General features: G+C 52.4%; 1 protein-coding gene across 2 annotated transcripts; it reads right to left on the bottom strand.

Moving 5' to 3' along the window:
* Positions 1 to 380: 380 nt before the first annotated feature.
* KCNA10 (potassium voltage-gated channel subfamily A member 10) lies at positions 381 to 11,108 on the bottom strand. 2 transcript variants are annotated; one of them, XM_061442546.1, is made up of 2 exons: positions 6,633 to 6,897; positions 381 to 2,522 (listed from the first exon to the last, which is right to left on the bottom strand). In XM_061442546.1, the coding sequence occupies exon 2, from the start codon at positions 2,446 to 2,448 to the stop codon at positions 898 to 900; it is 1,551 nt and encodes a 516-aa protein (XP_061298530.1). In that variant the 5' UTR covers positions 2,449 to 2,522; positions 6,633 to 6,897; the 3' UTR covers positions 381 to 897. The 2 variants fall into 2 exon arrangements, with proteins under 2 accessions (XP_061298530.1, XP_061298529.1); XM_061442545.1 differs by lacking the exon at positions 6,633 to 6,897 and adding an exon at positions 10,789 to 11,108 and having other exon boundaries at positions 382 to 2,522.
* Between the last annotated feature and the right edge of the window lie 4,848 nt (positions 11,109 to 15,956).

Genomic DNA, 15,956 nt, shown 5'->3' with positions numbered 1-15,956 from the left:
GTGCACCAGCTAACCCCTGAGTCAAGCATTTGTTGCAGGACCTGGCAGTGTTCAAGATCAGGTTGGACGAGGCCTTGGGTGATATGTTTTAGTGTGAGGTGTCCCTGCCCATGGCAGGGGGTTGGAACTGGATGAGCTTAAGGTCCTTTCCAACCCAAACCATTCTATGATTCTATGAGAAATCCCCTTCCCTCTCTCAAAACTCAGTTTTCCCTCAGAAATCCTATTGAGCCGTGGTGTCCCGGACCTTCCTTGGTGGCTGTGCCACCATGACTGGTCACCATCCCTCTCCTCCTAATCCCTTCACCTGGTTGCTTGTCTCCATCCACCACTGCTGTGCCAACAGGATGATGTAGGCAGGAAGACAAAGAAACAAATACAACTTGTAATTTATTCTATTCACCAGCTAGTTTTTCAGCCAGAGCATTCCCAAGTGTGGGAATTGGTCAGAGCCCCCCCAGATTCTAAGTGATGGGAGGGGAGAAACTATATTAAAGGGATTAAAATAGCAGGGAGCTGGACCCACGTTCATCCAGCTGGGTGCCACCGAGCATTTAATGTCGTTTTGCCCTTATTCCTCCTCTGATAAATGGGGGAATTCTCTGTAGATGGGGAGCTGCACTCTGAAGCTATGGACGGAGAAGGTAAGAGCGGATGAGCATCAAATTAACAAAAACCAGACTGATGGGCAGGGCAGAGAGATAAGAAAGATGGTGTTTATTTGAACAGCCACAGGAAATCAGAGATTGAAAAATGCCTAGAGAAAAAAAAAATAGAAGAAAATAAGCAGCAGCACGTTTGGTTTTAAAAAAGAAAGAAATCACAGCATGCAGATGGGTTATTCCTTACCCAGCCAATCCCACCACACAGAGCACAGTCCCATCATGGCCTCAAGCATCATTTTTTGGCCTTGTCTCGAGGGTAACCCCCATTGGTCTTATTGAGGGACTCCATGCTGCCGTTGCCCGTCACCACACTGGTGAGGATTCGCTCCACCTCCCCGGGCAGGATTTGCTTCTCTTCGTTCTCCGTCTCCCTGTGGTAGAAATAGTTGAAGTTCGAGACGATGACAGGGACGGGCAGTGCAATGGTCAATACCCCTGCAATGGCGCACAGAGTCCCCACGATCTTCCCACCCAAGGTGGTGGGACACATGTCTCCATAGCCAACAGTTGTCATTGTGACCACGGCCCACCAGAAGCCATCAGGGATGCTGGAGAAGTGGGACTGTGGTTCATCCACTTCTGCGAAGTAAACGGCGCTGGAGAAGAGGATGACACCGATGAAGAGGAAGAAGATGAGCAAGCCCAGCTCCCGCATGCTGGCCTTGAGGGTCTGCCCCAGGATCTGCAGCCCCTTGGAATGCCGGGACAGCTTGAAGATACGGAAGACCCTGACCAGCCGGATGATCCGCAGGATGGCCAAGGACATGTTCTGCTGCCCGTTGAGCTCGCTCTGCTGGATCAGCTCAGTGGTGAGCGTCACGAAGTAGGGAATGATGGACACGATGTCGATGATGTTCATGATGTTCCTAAAGAACTCGGTCTTGCTGGGGCACACGATGAACCGGACAAAGAGCTCGAAGGAGAACCAGATGATGCAGGCAGTCTCTATGACGAAGAAAGGGTCTGTGAAGGTACTGTGGGCCAGCAAGGTGTCCGTCAGATTCTTGGAAAGCTCCTGGGTGGACTTAAACTCCCTTTCCTCCCTGAACTCCGGCAAGGTCTCCATGCAGAAGATGATGATGGAGATGACAATGACCAGTACGGAGACCAAAGCAACACCCCTGGCTGCACTGGAGCTCTCAGGGTATTCAAAGAGCAGCCAAAATTGCCTATGAAAGTCATTAGTTGGTAAGAGGGTCTCAGGGTCTTTGATGAACCCTTCATCCTCCCTGAACTGGTCCATGGCTTCATCACCCAGCTCGTAGAAGGTGATTTCATCAGCAAAGACATCAATGGGGACGTTGGCAGGGCGCCGTATTTTCCCACCAGACTGGTAGTAGTACAGGATCCCATCAAAACTGGGCCTGTTCCGATCAAAGAAATACTCATTCCTCATGGAGTCGAAGTAACGCATCCTCTTTTCCGGGTCCCCGAGCAAGGTCTCAGGGAACTGGTTGAGGGTCTTGAGCCGCGTCTCAAACCTCAGCCCCGCGATGTTAATGATGACTCGTTGGTCCCCCTCATCCATACCCACCCTCTCCCCCACCAGATGCTCACTGAACTCGGCAGAGAACCTGGAGAAGATGGTCTCATTGTTGGCGTTTTCGCTGTTGATGAGGATGCGCAGGTTGGAGAGGAGGTTGGCGCAGCTGGGGTGGCCTTTCCGCGACTGGCTGGCGGGGCTGAGGTCGTTTGAATAACAGGGATCCTCCACAATCTGATCAGCGTTGTCAAAACTGACTAGTGCCACCTCCATCTCCTTCCAACTGGACACGTCCATCATACACTAATCAGATTAGCAGCATAAATCCCCGGATCGGATGCCGGCAGCTTGCGTCTTTCCCACGCTATGAGGATCTGCAAGTGAACGGACAGGGAGACAGAGCTGAATTGGGCAGATGCATCACTTGGCTCAGCTAAAAGGAACAAACCAACCCTGAGATCAGAAAACCTTGTTTCTTAATGGAAATGTGCGTTTCATTGACTGCCAAAAGCGAGTTGTTCACCTCTGGATCCTTCAAGCCCCTTTTGGCATGGCTTCATTATCATCATGAAACCTCCCAATACCATGTACACCACCCAAGGGTAAAAAGTCAGGCAGTAGCAGAGGCTGGGGGTGAACCCAGGTGTCCCACCCAGCCTTTCCCCAGCAATCCCAGCCTTGCAAAGCAAAGGGTCATTTCAGACAGGTCCAGTTCTGGATCCAGAGCTTGGAGTAGGATTTGGAGGTGTTAAACATGGGAGTTCTGGTTAGCAGCAGCCTTGCTGCAGCTGGGAGAAGCACTGAGTCAAACCCCAGGAGGTCCTTGATGTGTTGCAGCTGGGTCAACCGGCGTTCAGAAAGCAATTCCCAAACTAGGAGCCACAGTGGGATCTGGGGAGGCAGGCAGGTCAGGAGGTGAAGGACATGTCCACCAGCCTTGCAGAACCCCTTTGATCTGTGTGAAGAGGGGTAAGAACCCCTTGTCTTGATCCAGACTTCGACTTTGCAGAGGATGGGGTGATGTCCTCCAGAGCCCTGTGCCTCCTGCATGGTAGACCTGATATTCCCAGCCACAGGAAAGAGATGAGGACTGAATGCTCAGGTCCCTTGGAGAGCATCTTTCGGGCCGCAGGGTGGATTTTTAACCAGACCAGCTCCATCAGCAACAGACACCATGTCCCCAAATACTCCTGGGCACACGGCTCCCCTTCATGCTGCTGCTGTTGTACTGAACTTGAAGGCAAAGTCAAAGAAGAGCCCAGGGACCAGGCCAAGTTACAGAGCTGGGAAATTACCTTTCCTGCCTCAGGGAGAAGCATGAAGAGAAATTAGGTGTTAATGGGGAACGGTTCTGGGGAGAATTGCCCCAAAAACGCACTTTCCAAGTGAATCCGAGCCCCTGATTTATTTCCTTTCCAGCTCTTTTTCCCCAGAAATATCTTTTCCAGGCAGGAGAACCCCCAGAAGGACCCCCAGAGCTGCTCTGTGTGACCGCTCACCACCAAGGGCACCCTGGCTCTCTTCCCCTGCCAACTTCAGGGACTGGGAATGAAAAAACCCAAATGCCCAAGAATAGCAACGCAATTTAGGCCACGTCTGCAAGGAGCAGCAGTGGTGCTGAGGCCAGTCCTGCGGTGAGGATGCTCCTTCCCCTTTCCCCAGAAGCACACTCATCCCTCCTTGCTGGTGCACTGCAGGTGGGGTTGGATAGGACAAGCTAGAAACCCGAATCTGCTGCAGAAGTAGGTGGTGACATCCTGGCTTGCTACAAATCCTCCCTCTTGTGCTCTCAGCATTACAACCCCAAAAGCAAAACTTCATACAGGAGTCAGGACCCACATCCCAGACAAGGGCTCAACGTTACTCTTTCCTTAGCAGAGTCATGAATTTCTGGATTTGGGGACAAATCCCACAATTTATCATAAGCTACTTAAAGGTCACATTTCTTTGCTTAGAATAAAGCCACGGAGGATGGTTGTTCATCCGTCTCTATAGAGCTGCTTCTGGCTGGTTTTGTGACAATTTTCCTACTTGGACACATGTAGAGAGGAGCATTTGGGACAACAGAGCAGAAATGAAGCCTGGAGGAAGCCAAGGCAGAGTGGGTTTGCCCCCCAAAGGAACCTTCTGCAAAGCTGAGGAGCCCAAATGACTCTGAGACCAAGTCCTCCAGCCCCAGTGATGCCCCCTCAGGGATGCCCACAGTGCAGCAGCTCTCCATGAAGCTGGGTTCAGCTCAGGCTTGACTTTTCTCTCTTGAGAAGTTGTTGCGGGCAGGATGAGATCATCAGAACAGTGCTGGGTGCAGAAAGTGCACCACAACCTTGGCAGGGAGACAGCAACCAAGAGCTGCAGATAAGCCATGTTTCAGCCCCAATGTAGCATCAGGAGGCAGGCAAAGGATACTCAGGTAAAACGAGCCCAGACAAAGCTCTTTTGAGGGGAAAAACAAGCATTAAAGGAAAAAAGGAAAAGCAGCACGTAAAGAATCACAGAATCATATCCTTCCCTTCTCGTGTTCGTAGTTTTAATATAAACTCCCAGAGATGATGTTTAAATCAGAAAAAAAATCCCATAAAGAAAAATAGGTTTGAATGAGGAGAATGGGAGTGCTTAGTGTTGAGCTGGTGGGTGAGGTGAGGTGACCTGCCCCACCACACAGCTCACCACACTCTGTCCTGATGGGACAACCCGAGGGGACCACGTGCCCAGGAGCTTCTCTCCACAGCAAAGCGAAGTTAGAGCAGCTAAAGCTGACCATGATACCACATCCTAAGGCAGCGCCGTGGGATGATCTTGGTACTTTGAGCATTAAATGTGCTTAACTCTTAATACAGCCCACTGGCCCCGCGGGCAAGAGAAGTTCCCAGCGCTTGCTTGGTGGGAGGAGGCTTTTGGTCACAGAAGAACTTGTGTTTATCTTGAAATGTGGCTTAGCTCTGGAGCCTCCGTGCACATCAAAGTGAGCCCCCCCCAGCACCATCCCTAGTGAGGAAACTGAGGCACAGAGCTACGAGGGGACAATTTGCATGTCCTGGACAGGGTTGAGAGTGTAAAGTTGTGCTCACCCCCCTGCTGGGATGCAGGGAGGTGCTTTTTAGCTCTGTTTCAAGCTGCCCAAGGGATGCAGGGCAATGATTTGCGTTTCCTTGCCTTCAAAGCCCCAAACCATGCTGATACCTGCCTGTCCCCTTCACCAGAAGCAGGTGCCCCACCTGCCCCCAAGCCCCCAGACCACCCTTTCTGTCTCATTTTTACTTCAGACCAGTATTAACGGTGCTGCCTGAAGTCACAAAACACCCTCCCAGTGCTTTGCAATGTGTGCTCCAGGGTCTGACAGAGGCTTGAACCAGAAAGTTGCCTTGTTTCCTCCTAAATCACCTAACATCTGCTTCCCAGAATCTGATTAACTAATACCCTTCAGCTGAAATCCCTGCCTGGGGAAAACAATGTACAAAACGCATCTGAGACAGAGAGAGAGCGAAAGAGAAAGGTCGTTTTGAGGGAGAGCTGGTGTTTTGCCCGCCGCATCCCAAGTAAATCGGGGCTCTGGTTCCCACCAACCCCTATGCAACCATCAAATCCTCAGTGTCTCCAGTTCCCTTTTGCTTGCCACCCATCATCCCTTCAGCCCCACGCTCCTGGGGTGAACAATGGCCATTTCCAAGGTTATTCCAGAAAATGGGAGATGCTGAGCATCTCTTTCACCCCATCTCCTCCCCATCACCTCCGTACTGGGATGGGAACAGAGGTGATTCCTCCTGTAGCCCTCCCACAGCATCACCTATGGGGACTTACCCGCACAAGGCATGGAAGTGCCACCGCTCTCTGCATCTGGGAAGAGAGTTATTAAACACACATAGGGATGTGTAGGAAAAGCGGAGATGGAAAAAAAAAGTCCAGGCATACCCTTGAAAGGTCCCTTTGGGATAACGCAAGCAATGTCATTTAAAAGGCTCTTCTCTATTTGATTCAGTGTATAATTGGCAGTCCAGCACGACAGGGATGAGCTGAGGCAGGATCCGGAGTGGTTCGGAGCCTCGGCCCCACCATCGCCCTGGGAGCCCTAAAACAAGCGGGGGATCCATTGGGAAAGGGGACGGGTGGGGTGCAGGGGACACCCTATCCCCATGCCCTGCTTGCCCAGGGAGGGGGAACCCGGCCACCCACCGCCCGCCCCCACCCGCTCGCCCCTGAGCGAGATGGGGAGGACGTGTCCTTCTGGCGGATGCCACCTTTAATCCCCAGTAATGCTCCGGATGGTCCAGAGGGGACACGTCTTGCCCGTGACGTGGCGAGGTCTGAGCCGGTCCCCAGGAGGGAGGTGGAGAGGGGGGGACAGGGACCCGCACAGCGCGGGCACCGCGGGAGAGATTTACAGCAGGATATAGAGCCCTGTTTGTTATTAATATATAACAATGATGTTAAAAAGAGGAGGGGAGGGGAAAGCCCAAGGGTTGGAGCATCCCCCGTTGCCCACCTACCTCCTGCCTGTGGCCATGGGTTCAGCGGGCTCACTTCCAGGAGGGGACGGTCCCGGTGCCTCCGCCACGTGGGACATCTCCGTCCCACCCCTGCGTGAGGGGACCGGCTGCAGCCGCAGGTCCAGGCAGCATTAGCGGGGGACAAGGGACAAGGAAGGGAGGAGAATGCCCCTTCCTCATGCCTGGCTGCCGGCCGGCCTCTGGCTCAGAGCGCAGGGCTGCCGGGCTTATATCCTCCAGGAATAAACAGACACAGAGATGCCCTGGGTGGATGGGACCGGGCAGGTCGCTGGAATAACTGGGAATCATTTTCATTTCATTTCCCCATTTTCAGTTTCTTTCCTTCCGAAAGCTTGCTGCCCTCACAGGCAGCCTCACCTTGGCTGCTTTAATTCCACTTGGGAACTGGGTTTCACCCTCTGCCTTCACCCAGGTTACCCTCCTATCCTCTTCCTCCTCCTCCATCTCTTCCTTCCAGGCATCCGCATTTGGGGAAGGCAAAGGAGGAGATGGCACATTTCTACCTGCGTGCTTCAGCCTGAATTCCACCACGGTGACGCTCCTTTGCTCTTGAGGGACCCGATCACCTCAATTTCCCTCCCTCCAGCATCCTTTGCTGTCCTCTGAGCTATTTCTCCCCCTGCGATGTTAATGAGCACATTAAACAGCCCTATCCTGGAGGACAACCTCGGAGCTGCCAGCTTGGAGCATCTTATACTCATCTCCAGCCATCTGCGATGGAAAGGGGACACAACAGTATCCAGACCTTTGATCAGGCCCTTCAGGGCTGGTTTATCATTTCATGTACCCCCTTCTGCACCCCTGTGTACTACAGCCCTTAGATTTATCCGTTCTAGTGAGCAGCTGGAGAGCTGCTAACAAAAGGGCATTAAACTGATATTCCTGGCACCTAAATTCAGCCTGTGCCCAGCTCACCTCCAAACCCAGGCTGGGAGGGTTTTGACCACAGGGTGATGGTGTCTGTAGGCAAAACCTGACCTCTTTTGGGTCTGTCCACCCCAGCTCTCCCTGGCACTAACCAGGGTCAGATCCTGCACCCTGGCAAAGAGCATCCATGGCTGAGGGAAACGTGGAGCGTGAAAACCATCCACAGGAGCTGATGGTCAGGGCTGAGAAGTGAGCTTAGCAGAAACGTGCTGTTAATAGGAATATCCCTGAAGTCAAAGCAGGGTTTGTGGTCCAGGGGAGACAGGTACAGGGGGAGATGCCCGGAATAACATCATTGCCTCCAAGAAACAGGGCAGTTACACAATCCCTCATCCCTGGAGGTTTTGGCTACACCCTGGAAACCCTTGGGAAGGTTTTGCCTTTAACCAAGGTGACTTTAACACCCGTTTGCCTCAAGGATTTGAATACCCCCCCAGGCAGGGCTGCCCTGGGCTCTCCTGCATTTCTTTCCCTCTAATCCTCTGCTCTGTGCTCCTGACTCCGCCGGGATTTACCCAACAGACAAATTTGACCCCTGAGGGTGTCCCGCATCCAGGATGGACCGGCTTCCAGTAAGTGCTGGTATGGGATCGCTGCCTCCACACTCACTGCTGCTGGAGGGGAGACAAAGGCACCGCACAGCCTGCCCTGCTGCAAGAAGAAAGGGGTTTTATTTGCAGCAAGTCCCTAAATTACTGCTTGGACCCGTGTTTGCACAGGGAGCTTAATTTTCTCAGTGGGGAATAGGGCAGAGAACACCCCTTTCTCCTATGATCTGACCTGGGAGGAACTGGAGCAGGGTGGGAAGAAGGAGATGACAAAAGAGGGGTGTAGACCCCATCACTGCCCCCATGGAACAAGGCAACGGCACTGGACTGGATTTTTCCCTCATTCTCAGTCCAAATGATGCTCACAGTGATTGCAGCGTGTGGGTTCTGCTCTGCACCAGGCACGTACTTCGCTCCACAGAGCAATTTACTGCAGTAATGAGCCCCTGCTCGTTTTCCTCTTAGCAGAACTCATTAGCTGGGGTTCAGCATTGAGATCACCTACGTGGCTCTTGAATGGAGCTGGGCAGGGACCATTCCCGGAAGGAAAACAGGGAGTTTCTTGGTTTGCTGCTAGGGAAGATCCTGCCGAAGTTTATGGCTTGGGAGAGATGGCTGCAAAATGAGTTCTGTAAACTCAAGGCAAACGTGTGCAGCTGTGAGGGAATAAGCAGGAGGGGAGATGCTGGGAGTTTATGAATGATAAAATCATGGAAAGAATGATTCAAACCTCTGAGGGGATGAGGGGGTCTGGTAAAAGCTGCCCCTGCTTTCAAGTCCTCAGTGTGGGAAATGGAAGAGGCCAGAATACACTGCAGTGATGCTGGGGCATAGATTGAGCCCCATAGCACCAAAGGAGCCCAGAGCTCAGGAGCAGCCTGGTCTGAGTCCCCTCTACAAGACCTTTGTTATCAAAAGGAAAGGTTAAAGTGTGTCTTTAGGCAATGGGGGAGCAGGATGAGCCCCAACACTGAAACCTGCAAATCGTACCAGCAAAGATACAATGAGCCTGAACCAATTCCTGTGAGCTACCTCCATCTCTGTGCCTCAGTTTCCCCAGGGCTGGTGATGTTCTGTACACCCAAGCAGGAGCCCTGCAGGAAAAGATGCACAGGAGGAAGTGCCCAAACTGGATTCCTGGTGCTGGGATGGGGCAGGTCCCTTGCTGCTGACCCCCATGACAGGCAGAGGATCATGTCCAGCCGGACCCCTTTAATCCTCCCCACTTTCCATACTTCATTCTGCTTTTTCCACCCATATTTCTTTATATTGAAAGAAATCAGATTAACAGAGAGCCCGGTACATGCAGTACGCACCGTGAGACAGATGAAACCTTTCTGATACCCAGCCGTAGAGCCCCAAATTAATCAGCTATGGATTAACCGGGTCAGGATGTAATTTAATAACGAGTGAGGGTGAATTCCTGCTAGGAGGGAGCCGGCGTGGTCCCACACCGGGTGCACCATCAAAGCTGCTGCAGCTCGACACAAGTAGCAGGGAAAGCCAGATGGGGTGGAACGAGCTCTGCAAAGGGAGCTGGTGAGAGCCTGGGTCCAAGCCAGGCTTTGCTGCAGCTGAGCCCTCCTCATCTTCCCAGTGCTCGGAGGTGTGGTTTTAGCCTGATTCAGGAGAAGGTTTAAACGGGGTTTTGACTATAGGGGGCTGGGGTGGCTGTGGGGATGCTGAGTGGGTGTTTTAGAGGCTGGAGGTCTGCTCTCCACTGGGATTCACAAAGTAATCGTAGCTGCAAAGTGTCTGACACGCTTTAGGATGGAGAGATGGACACAAAGCACTTCTGAAGTGCTTTGATTAGCCTGTGCCAGAAGAGATGAAGGGAAGTGCATGGAGTGACCTCTTTCCCCCCCCCGAGCATCCCGGCTCCACCCGGGCGCCGGGATGGGGATGGGGAGGCAGCCATCCTCCCTGCTCTCACCCTCCTGCTTACCGTGGCTGTAACGCGATAAAGACAATTCGATCCCGGATCGATGGGAAACTTTCCCGCTTTCCCAGGCTGTCCAAAAGCGCTGGGATAGAGGCAGAGCCTGACCCAGAGCTCAGCGCTGTAACCTCAGTGTGCTCCTAGCGACAAAGAAATGACTTTGTCCCCCCTTCAAAATCCGCACTGGCAGCAAACCCTGTGAGGAGGTTGTTGGCCAGAGCCAAAAATGGGTATAGGTATAAATGGAAAGCAATAGGAAGCCGCTAATCGGGTCAGATGGATACCTGCATTGATCCCAATTTCTGCAACAGCAGCAGCTACGAAGAGCTGGTGGCAGGTTTGGGGTCCCAGTGTCACACAGGGCTGGTGGGACTGTGTGTGGAGCCACTGCAGAGATCAGGGCATTCTCCCAACCCACCACCCCACCATCCCGTCCAGAGCCGGCAGCAAAAGCTGCTTAAGACTAAAAGTGATGGGGATGATGCCAGTGGGACCCTCCTGGCAAAGCCGGGTTCCTCACAGCTCGCACCCAGCGATTGGGAGCCCTTCACCTTCCCTTTTCCTCCAAGGATAAACTAAACTTCTCCTATGGTCACCATCACCCATAAAATACCCCATGAAAAAGGAGAGCAGCACCCAACTGCCCCCGACCTCCCCACCAAACCCTCCTCTCCTCCACCCCCAGCTTCACCCTGCTACAAAGAAGAAGGGAGCAACAAACCCAGCTTTTGCATCATCCTCATCCTCCTCCAGTGCATGGGGTTCCTGGTCCCCCTGTCTCCATCCTCCTCCTCCTTCAGCTCTGCTGGCCAGGAGCTGCCCGGTGGTGCTGCCCCTTCGCCTCTCGCGGGCGCATGGCACCGGGATGCTCGTCCCTCTCCTGCGCTGGGTGGAAAGGCGATGCCAGTACCCACGTGAGCCCAGTGGGACTCCTTGTCCTCATTCTCCTTGTGCCTGAAATGGGTTTTTGCTCCCTCGCTGGGTCCTTTCCACCAGCAGCAGCCGCATCCAGGACCCCAATCCACCACTTTCATGTCTGCAAATACAAGCACCGCCTTTGCTTTCTGTGTGAGGGTGAGGAAGGAGAGGCCTGGAGTGGAGGAAGAGGAGGTGATGCTCAGAAGTGACCCTTTGTCCTCTCCCTGCAGAGCTGCTCACTGGGGTGCTCTGCCAAATGCAGCCAGGACAGTGCTGGTTTCACAGGGACCCTCTTCCTTTGCACCCACTTGAAAGGGGATTGAAGCAGGAAAAACAGGACCCTCCAGTGCTCTCACCACCAGCACTGAAGTACCACATGGGTGGACGCACCCAGGGCTCTTCCAGCCATGGATCCCTTTGCCTGGGCACTTCCTTGGCTGCTGCCAACATCTGGGCCTGACTTTGCTCCAGTGCATGGGGAAATCTTCTCTTCCTGGGAGCCTGTGATTGCCATTAAGGAAGCTCCCAAACTGCCGAAGCTTTGGGAGCAGGAGCTGCCCCCCTGTGTGCTTTTTCCATCCCATTTTTATATGGGCAGGGGTGCCTGTTCCTCTGTGAACCTCTTCACGGGGGTCACACCTTGCCCATACAACCCTGGCCAATACAGCCAGGAGCAGCCCCGGTCAGGGACAGAGCAGAGGTTGCTGGATTCAGCCATAGCCTCTCACGTAGTCCAGGAGCCATCAGGGTTGTTAGCATCACATTCAGTGAAGGCATCTCAGCTGCCTTTGCAAGTCCCTGCCCACTTTGCCAGCAGAATTTGATGAAACGGAAGCTATTTCCCTTTCCATCTCTTTCCCCAGCCCCTGCAGAGGTCATTGCCTTCCTTCCCTGCCCAAAAACTTCACAAGCAAAGGCAAAACCAAGAGCATCACTCTAGAAAGGCACTTAGCACACAGGAATGGGGTGGGTACCAGCCGTGGCTTATTCTGACTGACCTCCAAAATGTGTCCCTTGCCCTCACCTGCATCCCAAATCCTCCTGCCAGCAGCTTGGGATGCTGAGCCTTTCCCTCAAGCTTTATTCCACCTTGTGTAATTGGGGCAGGCTTCCACGCTGTGCTGTTGAATTGGGAAAGGAAAAGAAATGGAGATCAGCCTGTGCTGAGCCCTTTCAGCAGCATCCCAGCAGTGGGGATGTGCAAAGTCAGGGTCTCCCAGAGGTGCAGCTCAAGAAGAACCCCAAAGAATTGCAAAGAAAACAATACCCTGGAAAATCTCCCCCAGGCTGAAGGGAAAAGCAGATCTCAAAGCTCAGCCAAAGCAAAAACCTGCCCCTTGGGGTCACCTTCCCCTGGCAGCCCCAAACTCCCCATGGGAAGTTGGAGCTGATTTTGCCTTGGAGCAATTTTCCAATCTCCTTCCCATGACCTCTGAAAATGGATATGGCCGAGCCCCACAGCAGCCAAGCCCTGGGGGGTGCAGGGCTGCCCAATGATGGGGTGTCCCAGTCCCCCCTCTGCACCCAGGGCAGCACTGAAGTGACCATGCAAAGCTTTGGCTTTCCCAGCTGCATGCCCAGAGCTGAATCTCATCTTGGGAATACAGTGGGAAAGCATTCATGGGGCACAAAAGCATGATCTTGGCTGTAAAGACTGCAGCTTGAAGCCACTTTGGGGTTGGAGGAGATGCAAAGGAAACAGCTCAGCTGAGGAAGCCAAATTGCACAGCTCTGGGAATCAGCAAAACAATCATTTTTTCCCTGATAAAAATCAGGTTTTGTTTGGATGAGGCTTTGCTTGCATGGAAATTGGTACAGTCCCTATAAAGGTTGCTTCTCTCTGGGACCATGACTCTCATCACACATCAAACTACTCTTAGGACTTTAAGGAGTAACCCTGGGGTGATGCTTGCTTGAACCCAAACCCTCTGCTAACCAAGGCAAGGTTCTTTGGGCTCTCCCATGTCCTTCCAGTCCACCTCTACTCCCAGTGACTGGTTTTTCATGGGCTGCTTCATTAGTACTTGGAGGACAAAATGTCTGTTAGTGCGAGAGCTGCAGTGAGCCAGCATCGGGACCAGCTCCGTCTGTGTTCCTGCACCAACCCACAAGACCAGGGCAGACGACCTAAACCAGACTCTCTGAAAATCATGTTATTCTTCACCACTAAATGCAAACTGTGGTGAAGCCACTGGATCTAGAAGCTGTTCTGGCCCCGTATTCCCAATAACCCTCCCCACACCCTTCTCTTCATCACTGGGGTAAGCGCTGCGCAGCTTTGCGCAGTGGGGAATCCCACACTCAGTCCCTTGGGATCACCTAAAACGTCCCTTTTCTTTCCAGGCAAGAACAAGCCAACTTAAAAAGAAAGATCCCGTTAACTATTATCATTGCAGCTTGAACCTGATGTCATTCCCTTGCGCATCTCATCCCCTCCCCATTGAATTCACCCCAATAGAACAGATGCTCCCGCCGCTGTTTCAGGTTTTAAGTGACTCTTTGGCAGCCACAGATTTCAGCCTGTCAGAAATCCTGATGAATTATTTCACTCCAGGTCCTTACGGTTTAATTCGAGCAGGCTGAAGGCAACTACTATTTCCTCGCTGTGTTTCGTCAACGTTTCTTGCATATGCTCCAACAGAGCAGATTGCAACGGCCCCTGATTTTCTAATGGAAGACTTTGCAAAGCATTCAAACCCATTAAAAAGATCACAGCTGAGAGTAACTACTTTATTTAAATCTTGGAAGAGAAACAAAGGCTGTAAATGCCCAAAGCGCAGAGTGTATCTGTCTGGGTTCAGGCACAAACCCAAGAGCATCCAAACCTCCTGTATCAGCACAACTTGGTATAAAACCGTGAGCCAAGCACCATTTTAAGATGGAAGATAAATGGAAACCTTTTCAACCAGGTGATTCTTCCACATCCTAGTGATAATAAAGTCAAATAAAAGGATTGGCTTAATATAGGTGGGAATTTGCCATGGGTGTTGGGCTCCGTCACATTTCCGTTATAGCATTAATGCTGTACAGATTTGTATAAGCACAGTAAATAAGATTAAAACCAGTCACTCACCTGCAGCCTCGTTCCACCAGCCTCAATTACAGCTCTTCCTCAAGCAATAGGAGTATCTGGGGTGGTTACGGACGCGGTCGATGCCTGCGCGGCTCTGACACACAGGTAAGGATTAGAAAGAGTTTGTCTCAGGAAAGACTCAGATTCGGAAATCCTACACCCTGGTGTAACCCTACCTTATCTTGCTGTCCTTGGCTTTAAAGGAAACACGGGGAAGAAACGCGGTGCTGCAAGCAGGGCTGTGGTGCATCTTCACACGCAGGGATAACAACTGCCCTGAACAAACCCAAACTCTTTGGCAACCAGCCCCAAGAGAGGGGTTGTACAACCCCAAGAGCTCAGCTCCTGAGCTGAAACCCCCAAGTGATAGCTTCATTACCTGGGAGCAGATTTGTCCCCGTCATTGCTCCATGGGCAATGTCCACACGGGGTGAGGGGTTCCATTTGACATTAAGAGTTTCCCAACCTGGTATCAACATCCTTTTTAGGAAGCAACATTCACATTTGAAGACTAAAAGGCACCAAAGAGTTCGGCAGCTCTTACCTGCCCTGTCTACTATCTTGGTCCCACCAAGGCACAATGTTGCCTCAATAGGAGCTGCATGGCTTCAGGCGTGGGTCCTGGCCTCACTGCTCTTCCTGTGCAATGCACTGGGGCCCAGTTGACTTGTGCCCCTTCCATGCATCAGGGAGGTCCTGGGTGCCTTTCAAGTGGTCAAAAGGCACTGAGCATCCCACACTGTGGGCACACCCAAAAGGAAGCCCTGCATTCGGCTCTGAGCAGCAGCATCAGGCAATGCCAAGGAAGAGCTCACATACCCCAAGGTCTCAGAAGGGTCTTATCCCACCTTGTTCCCTGAGCCATCAAGAACCAGCTGTAGGAGACTTTGCCTGCTCTGAGGGGTCCTTCCAAGCCTACGGTGTGGTGTCCTGGTCTTCTTCATCCCAGGGACACACAGGACGTGTGTTAAACCCATCTATCTTCTGCTTGGTGAGGAGGATGGGAGGAAGGTGCAGGCTGGAGGCTGCAGGGTAGCTATGAGTTTGTTGACCAGGGCAGATGGGTCTTCTCCACCCTTGCTTGCTGCACTGAGCATCTTGGTATCAGCTATCACACCCAGTCCTGTGGTAATCATGGGCAGCAGGCAGTGGAAGGAAAGGTCCATGGCTTGCCCAGGTCATCAGCTTGGCCATTCTCCTTTAGGCCAACTGACAAGGAAGCCCCAAAGACTTTCCTCATCCTTCAAGCACCACTCAAAGCCCTGACTGCCCAGTATCCCTAGGAGATGGCACTGCCTCCTGGGTGTTTCCCAGAGGTTCCTGTTACACTGCAGTAATGGGGAATCGCATTAATTACGTGTTCAGCTGAATGGTGGTAACGAAGGCACGGGACATATCAAGAATCATGTTAGCATGGCAAGTAGCACAGGAACACCCAGAAAGGGTGATGCTCCACAGAAAGGCCTGAAGTTGTTACAAGGACGTCAGGAGACTTGATACAAAAGGCCAGCTTATTAATAGCTAATGGGCAAATAAATTATGTACCCACTTGTGTGGATTGTGTTTCTCCCTCCTCGCTGCACCCTGCCGTCTCCATCACCTCCTTCCTCCCTGGTTTCTGTCCCACTTGGTTCTTTCTTCTTTCTTTCCTTCCCTGCTTTGCAGGGCTCGGGTGTGTTTGCTCATCACTGAGTGTTCCAAAGCTGCAGCACTGAATTCCAGCCTGTCCCCAGGGTCTTGGTTGCCCACATCCATCCAGAGAGGGACCACCGGTCACCCCAAGCCCTCTCCAGGACACCTCCTCCATCGCACCAGGGCTGCTCTCGCTCCCAGAGATCATTTGATGCCCTGGAAATGCCAAACCTGAAAAGAAAAGCTCCAGGCAGCAAAACAAAAGC

This window comes from Pezoporus flaviventris, unplaced genomic scaffold (genome assembly GCF_033815535.1).
Source record: "Pezoporus flaviventris isolate CSIRO_AGI_PZ_B2104156 unplaced genomic scaffold, CSIRO_AGI_Pfla_v1 ptg000228l, whole genome shotgun sequence".
In the NCBI taxonomy this organism is placed as follows: Eukaryota; Metazoa; Chordata; class Aves; order Psittaciformes; family Psittacidae; genus Pezoporus; species Pezoporus flaviventris.
The sequence above is the reverse complement of the archived record's forward strand: the minus strand, read 5'-3'. Positions and strand labels throughout refer to the sequence as shown.

Bases quoted from the DNA above. Each gene is read 5' to 3' on its own strand.
- KCNA10 (XM_061442545.1), bottom strand. From the start codon at position 2,448: ATGATGGACGTGTCCAGTTGGAAGGAGATGGAGGTGGCACTAGTCAGT.